Genomic DNA, 8,087 nt, shown 5'->3' on the forward strand with positions numbered 1-8,087 from the left:
AGCCCTTACACCAATTTGAATTCTTTGTGACATGTTTTACCACAAGTTCTACGCGTGCGAAGGGGTGGGGGTGCAAATTTGGGTTTCTAGACTAGAAATCTATCGAACTCGTGCATACCAATGCAACTCCGAAAACCCGAGCCCGCGTGAGACAGTTTTTTGAATTTGAAATTCAAAAGTTGAAACTGAATTGGTCAATATTATTAATAATTATTATGATAATGATTATTATTTTCTGTTTTATAATCTGTACTAATGATCATTAAAGTGATATTATTTCAATTTAATAGTACACACCAAATCAAACACACTTCTTCTTCTAACTCTCTACAACAATATTATTTCCCTTTCGTTTTCAGGCAAGCGATCGAGTCCGGCAGAGCACCGATTCTGTTTCGAACCGGAGTACCCTAGGAACAGACCGCGAATCTGTTTAAGGGAATTGTGTTAAACACAAGCCCGGTTTACTGTGGCGATTGTTTCTTTAAATCTGTTTATTATTAATACAAGATTTCCAACAAATTTAAACAGATTACTTATTATTATTCTTGTATTTTCGTTTTCAGAATGGAATCCAAAGCCATGAGTACTGCTGTTTCTACCATCGTGACTACCGCTGTTGCTGTCACAACCGGTTTGGTCGCTCTGCTGCCTGTTGCGGTCACGTCTCATGCTGAGAAACCAGAAAAGTTCACCGGTGTAAATTTCAAACACTGGCAACAAAAGATGTTCTTTTATTTGACCACTTTGATCCTTGCTTGGTTCTTGACTGAAACCGTTCCCCAAGTTGATGAAGGGGCAACGGATGCGCTGTCTGTAAGCGCGATTCATGCTTGGAATCATTCGGATTTCTTGTGCCGGAACTATGTCTTGAATGGCATGGAGGATGCACTTTATAATGTGTATTGTAAGGCCAAGACTGCCAAAGAATTATGGGAGTCGTTGGACTGCAAATGCAAAACCGAAGATGCCGGTACTAAGAAATTCGTGGTGGCTAAGTTCTTGGACTTTAAAATGATAGACTCAAAAACTGTTATGAGTCAAGTCCAAGATTTGCAAGTTATTCTTCATGATATTCATGCGGAAGGGATGTCGCTTAGTGAGACATTCCAAGTTGCTTGTATTATTGAAAAGCTACCACCAAGTTGGGTCGATTTCAAGAACTATCTCAAGCATAAGCGAAAGGAGATGACCATTGAAGATCTTGTTGTTCGTCTTCGTATTGAAAAAGATAACAAAATTACACTAAAAAGAATTGACGGTCCCGGAACAACAAAGGCCAATGTTGTTGAACATGGCCAATCTTCAAAGGGTAAAAGTGGTGGAAAGAAAAATCATGGGAAATGCTTCAACCTTGGTCCTAAGGGGGGAGTTGGGAAGAAAAGAAGTTTCAAGGAACTTGCTATAATTGTGGAAAGCAAGGCCATAGGGCCAATGAGTGCAAGCTTCCAAAGAAAGAAAATGCTCGACAAGTTAACATGGTTCGTGAGGTTGAGAAACTTGTTGCGGTGGTCACGGACCTCTCGATTATGGTCACCGAAGTTAACTTGGTTGGGCAAAATAATAAAGATTGGTGGGTCGATACGGGAGCTACCTGTCATGTGTGCTTTGACAAAAGTCTTTTTAGCACTTTCAAAGAGGCGACTAATGGAGAAAATGTGTTTATGGGAAACTCCGCTACAGTCGAAGTCAAATGTGAGGGGAATGTGGTTTTAAAGACGACTTCGGGAAAGGAACTTACTTTGTCAAATGTGTTGTATGTTCCCGAAATTCGTAAGAATCTTGTGTCGGGGTGGCAGTTGAACAAGTTTGGGTACAAAATGGTGATTGAGTTTGATAAGATCGTGTTGACCAAAAATGGTGTGTATGTTGGTAAAGGCTATGCCCTTAATGGTATGTTCAAGTTGAATGTAACTGTGTTTAATAAAATGAATGAGAATGCTACTAGTTCTGCTTATATGCTTGAGTCTTCTAATGTTTGGCATGGTAGACTAGGTCATGTTAATTTTAATTCCATTCGACGTTTGATTAAACTTAATTGCATACCAACATCCGATATCGACTCAAATAATAAATGTGAAACTTGCGTCGAAGCAAAACAAACGATATCATCATTCAAAAAGATTGAACAATTTACCGAACCCCTCGAGATGATTCACACCGATGTGTGTAATCTAAAAGCAATTCCTACTTGTGGTGGGAACAAGTACTTCATCACGTTCATTGATGATAGTACAAGGTATTGCTATGTTTACTTACTTAAGAGTAAGGACGAGGCTATTGATAAGTTTATCTTATTTAAAGCCGAAGTTGAGAATCAACTAAATCGAAAAATCAAGAGTGAGGAGTGACCGAGGAGGTGAATATGTTTCACCTTTTATTGACTTGTGTGAAAAAGAAGGAATCATACATGAAGTCACGCCTCCTTACTCCCCTCAATCAAATGGCATAGCGGAACGTAAGAACCAAACCTTGAAAGAAATGATAAATGCCATGATAAGTTCTGGGGTAAGCCCGGACATGTGGGGGGAAGCAATTTTATCGGCTAATTATGTCTTAAACATGATACCGAATAAGAAGAAAGATCTAACTCCATATTAGTTATGGAAGAGAATTAAACCACCATATAAATACTTGCGAGTGTGGGGTGTCTAGCCAAGGTAGTGGTGACTCCACCAAGACGCCTACTAATAGGACCCAAAACCATGGATTGTGTATTTATAGGATATACTCTTCCCGGTGGTGCATATCGATTTTTTGTGCATGATTCCAAGAATCACGGAATAAACAATGGCACCATAATAGAATCAAAGAATGCTTCATATGTTCCCATGTTTGGATAAAGGAAAACTGAGCTATTCTAGACCGGTTGAGGAAAGTATTCAAAACGAGAGTATTGGAGATGAACCTCGGGAACAATCTGAGACAGAGGAGGTGGAAATCATAAAAAGTAAACGGCAAAGGAATGAAAAATCCTTTGGCCCTGATTTCTTTACCTACATGGTAGAAGAGGAACCTCAAACGTATCAACAAGCGGTGAACTCCGCTGAAGGACCTCAGTGGAGGGAGGCCATCAAATGTGAGATAGATTCTATCTTACAAAATCATACGTGGAAACTAGTGGATCTTCCTCAAGGGTGTAAACCACTAGGATATCGATGGATCCTTAAGAAGAAGATGAAACCTGATGGAACCATCGATAAGTATAAGGCAAGGTTGGTGATCAAAGTATATAAACAACGAGAAGGTTTAGATTACTTTGATACGTATTCTCCGGTTACACGAATAACATCTATAAGGTTGGTGCTTGCCATTGCTGCCATTAGAAACTTGGAAGTTCACCAAATGGATGTAAAAACGGCTTTCTTGAATGGAAATCTAGAGGAAGAGATTTACATGGAACAACCCGAAGGCTTCATAGCCGTTAGGCAAGAAAAGAAAGTATGTAAACTTGTGAAATCCTTGTATGGATTGAAACAAGCTCCTAAACAATGGCACCAAAAGTTTGATCATGTCATGCTTGATGCTGGGTTCAAAATCAATGAATGTGACAAATGTGTATACGTGAAGGACACATCCGATGGATATGTCATTTTGTGTCTATACGTAGATGATATGCTAATTGCTGGAAGTGATGACAAAATCGTAACGTCCACAAAGAACATGCTAAAAGCAAGATTTGACATGAAGGACATGGGTTTTGTGGATGCGATTTTGGGAGTTAAAATCACATGAACCCAAAATGGACTTGTTTTAAGTCAATCCCATTACGTGATCAAAATTCTTGAGAAATTTAATGCGAATGACTCTAATGTAGCTAGAACTCCCATTGACACAAGTCAACATCTAGCAAAGAATAGAGGTGAACCCGTTAACCAGTTGTAATACTCAAGAATTATTGGCAGTTTGATGTATCTTATGAGTTGCACTATACCCGACTTAGCATATGCTGTGAGCAAGCTAAGTAGATACACAAGCAACCCAAGTTCAAGTCATTGGAACTATGTGATTCGGTTGCTTCGGTACCTAAGATACACTAGAGAATACGAGTTACATTATAATAGATATCCAGTAGTTGTCGAAGGACATTGTGATGCAAATTGGATATCTGACACGAATGATTCCAGAGCAACAAGTGGGTATGTATTCACACTTGGAGGTGCTGCTATATCGTGGAAATCGTCTAAACAAACGATTATAGCTAGATCCACTATGGAATCAGAATTCATCACCCTAGATAAAGCAGGCGAAGAGGCAAAATGGTTACGTCAATTTGTTGAGGATATACCAAGATGGCCTAAGCCGGCATCGGCCATCTGTATACATTGTGATAGCCAATCGGAAATTGGCAGAGCTCATAGCACAATGTATAATGGTAAGAATAGACATATTAGACGTAAACATAATACGGTACGACAACTAATATCTACTGGAATTATCATTGTTGACTACGTGAAGTCAAAGGATAATATTGCGGATCCGCTAACAAAAGGCCTAAGTAGAGAGTTAGTTCAGAAGTCGTCCATAGGAATGGGACTGACGCCCTTGAAAAATTAAAGTTCAAGTGAAGGAAACCTAACTCAACAGACTGGAGATCCCAAGAATTGAGTTCAATAGAAAAACCTAATTGTATGAATTAGTGTGGTCACTGTGGGGGGGGGGGGGGATAATCCTACAATTTTAAGAGGGAGATTACCACGTAGCAAGGTAACCTTCCTAGTCCATTCCTAAAGTGACTAGTGTGAGGCTAAGCATATGTCTTTTAATGATTCGACCAAGGTAGTCATACATGGTGAATCACCTGTGTGAGAGAGAAGTGGGGTCGCTTCGAAGGGTGTTGTTGGGCACAATACTTAATAGCTCTTGCAGAACCAGGCGCATGTTCATGACCATAACGAACATAACTATATGAGGACTTGACTTTGTCAGAGAAAGTCTTGTATGAAGTGTATTGTCGTCTACACAAACGGCAGACGAGTTCAAAGGCATCACTGTCTACTCAGAGCCAGTGGGCTAAGTATGCTTCATAAGCAAAGGTTCAAAGGATAACACCTACCTATTGTATGCAAGATTCAACTGCTGAAATCTAATCGGAATCGGAATAATGTTGTTTCGACCTCCATTCATGTGGGGGATTGTTGGAAGTTTTAAGTGTGTGAATGAAGAAAGTGGTAAATGTTTGTCCCACATCGGATTGAGAACATAATAATGAATGGTTTATAAAGTAGATCCCTTACACCCATTTGAATTCTTTGTGACATGTTTTACCACAAGTTCTACGCGTGCGCAGGGGGGGTGCAAATTTGGGTTTCTGGACTAGAAATCCATCGAACTCGTGCGTGCCCACACGTCCCGCGGACACGAATGCAACTCCGAAAACCCGAGCTCGCGTGAGACAGTTTTTTGAATTTGAAATTCAAAAGTTGAAACTGAATTGGTCAATATTATTAATAATCATTATGATAATGATTATTATTTTCTGTTTTATAATCTGCACTAATGATCATTAAAGTGATATTATTTCAATTTAATAGTCATTAACAGGTGTGATTATGATTCTTGAGCATAAATACCAAGACCAACCATTCAGTTTAGACACACCAAATCAAACACACTTTTTCTTCTAACTCTCTACAGCAATATTATTTCGCTTTCGTTTCAGGCAAGTGATCGAGTCCAGCAGAGCACCGATTCTGTTTCGAACCGGAGTACCCTGGGAACAGACCGCGAATCTGTTTAAGGGAATTGTGTTAAACACAAGCTCGGTTTACTGTGTCGATTGTTTCTTTATTTTTATTTATTATTAATACAAGATTTCCGACAGATCATTCCGCTATTCTATGTGATAATCATAGTGCTAGTTTTTCTAAGTCAAAATCTTGTTTCGCATAAATGAGTTGATGAGATTGATATCGACTATCATTTAGTTCAAGAGCTTGTATCCTCCGTACACTAAATGTTTTCCTACCAAGGTTCTAGTGGCAAACAATTTTACTAAAACCGTAATGTCCTTTTTTTGAATGTTACAATGCCAAGCTTTGTACTGGTTCACCACCTTTTACTTTAAAGAGGGCCGTTATTACCGATAAGCTTAAAGTTGAATACAGACATAAACAGTACTGAGGTTCGAAGATAGTATGCTAGCTAACTTTGTTATTTAGTTTGTTAACTCATTTCTGCCCGAGAATAGTTTATGTACCATATATTAATTATACTATATATAAGTTATTTATTTATATATAACCCCTTTCTTGAATTTATTCAACTTTATATACCTGAAACATAGATAACTAACTCTAGATATTATTTAACAGCGAAACCCAAGATACATAAATGATTCTTTTTCTTTCTAGTCCTTTGATTTGTCAACTCACCCAACAAGTTAAAGTTTATGATTTTTTATAAATATACACAATAAAGAAGGTGAAAAGGAAGTGAAGTTGCAAGCAGTAGTAGACCAAAAAAAAAAAGATTTCCCTTTACTTACGTGGTACTTATAGAAAACGACCCTATGCTATAATATCTTGTCTTGTCTCTCTTTCACCATCTTCCCCTCACTCTCATCATCTTATTATAAGTGTGACACGTTCAGAAATAAATCAATCAAGCTAAACTCATTGCCACTTATCTTAAGCTTTTAAATAATATCTACACTTGTCTAGAATATTCAATCATCAGTTGCTATATTACTACAGTCACTATGAGTGCACAAACTCCAGAGACCCCTAAACCCCGAACCATGAAGAGAAATAGAGACACCAGCAGAAAGCACCCGATCTACCGCGGAGTTCGAATGCGTAACTGGGGAAAATGGGTATCTGAAATCCGTGAACCACGAAAGAAATCAAGAATATGGCTTGGAACATACCGAAACCCTGAAATGGCCGCTCGTGCACACGATGTTGCGGCACTTAGCATCAAGGGTAACTCGGCAATTATTAACTTCCCAGAACTTGTGGGATTGTTTCCCCGACCTGTATCTTCGTCCCCTAGGGACATACAGGCTGCGGCAGCAAAAGCTGCCGCAATGGAAATGGTTCTTCCGACGACACCACAGTCAACAGTGTCGTCGGAAGAACTAGGGGAGATAACTGAGCTCCCCGTTCTTGGCCCGGGTTTGGACTTGGTGGAGTCCAGCAAGGAGTTTGTGTACATTGACTCGGTGGTGGAGGGGTGGTTGTACCCGCAGGAATGGATGGATGTTGGCGGAGATGGTGGTAAGAGTGTGGTAGTGAGTGATTTTGAATCTTTGTTGTGGAATTATTAGTATGTTTTATGTGTGATTTTTTAGGCTTTTGGTTTATTCTTTTTAACCTCTTTCTATATCATTTAGTCATGTTGTTAATATGACGTGACAGAAGAAATAATTAGACCCAAGATTCAAGATTGTATGGTGTTGTTTTCTCATTAAAGACGAAGCATATCTAAAAAGGATCCACTAGTCCAAGTGGATGAGTCATGTGTGGTAAATGAATGCAAAAAAATAGAGTAAAATTTTAGGCATTCTTGAGTTTAAGAAACCATACTATCTCAAGGAATCCTCACAATTGAGAAAATCAAACTACATTATTCTAATGAATCTAGTAGAATCATAAATATGATCTGGAGTATACATTAAGATAATTTGTACATATATACGAGCTGACATCAGATTTATATAACTATACTGAAATGTTCAATTTATAGCTGCTATGGTGTTAAAATTTAACATATCGGTGGTTTAACATTCTCTTATTTTTGGTTTAATAGTAGGTTTGATTTAACTAATTACTTCACGAGTCATGCTATAATTAACGAGTCCAAAGACAAGTTCTTCACGAAAAAACATGCTTAAACCGAGCCCAAAACAAGTTCGTTATGACATATATGTTAAACAACACCCATGACAACCGTGTCTTGAGAACTTATTTATATTTATTTGTAGTTTTGTATATTAGTTTTAAATTCTAGTATTTGTATGAATCTGAAGGCAATTTTATATCCTTTTTTTATTAATCCATGATATATAAATAGATATTATTGTATTTTAATTGGATTTATATTACCTACGAAGAATTGATAGAAATGTTGTAGTAATATATCAAATA

General features: G+C 38.1%; 1 protein-coding gene and 1 pseudogene across 1 annotated transcript; both read left to right on the forward strand.

The window, feature by feature from the left end:
- The first annotated feature begins 567 nt into the window (after positions 1-567).
- LOC143600087 (uncharacterized) lies at positions 568-1,995 on the forward strand. The gene is made up of 4 exons (XM_077077872.1): positions 568-973; positions 1,088-1,312; positions 1,570-1,893; positions 1,991-1,995. The coding sequence occupies exons 1-4, from the start codon at positions 568-570 to the stop codon at positions 1,993-1,995; spliced, it is 960 nt and encodes a 319-aa protein (XP_076933987.1).
- Positions 1,996-6,638: 4,643 nt separating this feature from the next.
- Positions 6,639-7,444, forward strand: LOC143600085 (dehydration-responsive element-binding protein 3 pseudogene; annotated as a pseudogene).
- The last annotated feature ends 643 nt before the right edge of the window (positions 7,445-8,087 follow it).

This window comes from Bidens hawaiensis, unplaced genomic scaffold (genome assembly GCF_021521415.1).
Source record: "Bidens hawaiensis isolate Kalapana, Puna unplaced genomic scaffold, B.hawaiensis_p1.1 tig00053337_1, whole genome shotgun sequence".
In the NCBI taxonomy this organism is placed as follows: Eukaryota; Viridiplantae; Streptophyta; class Magnoliopsida; order Asterales; family Asteraceae; genus Bidens; species Bidens hawaiensis.

Excerpts from the sequence above, each read along its gene's own strand:
- LOC143600087 (XM_077077872.1), top strand. The coding sequence starts at position 568 with ATGGAATCCAAAGCCATGAGTACTGCTGTTTCTACCATCGTGACTACC. Across the intron at positions 974-1,087 it reads ATGCAAAACCGAAGATGCCG|GGATGTCGCTTAGTGAGACA; the intron begins GTACTAAGAAAT and ends TTCATGCGGAAG. Across the intron at positions 1,313-1,569 it reads ACATGGCCAATCTTCAAAGG|ATTGGTGGGTCGATACGGGA; the intron begins GTAAAAGTGGTG and ends AAAATAATAAAG.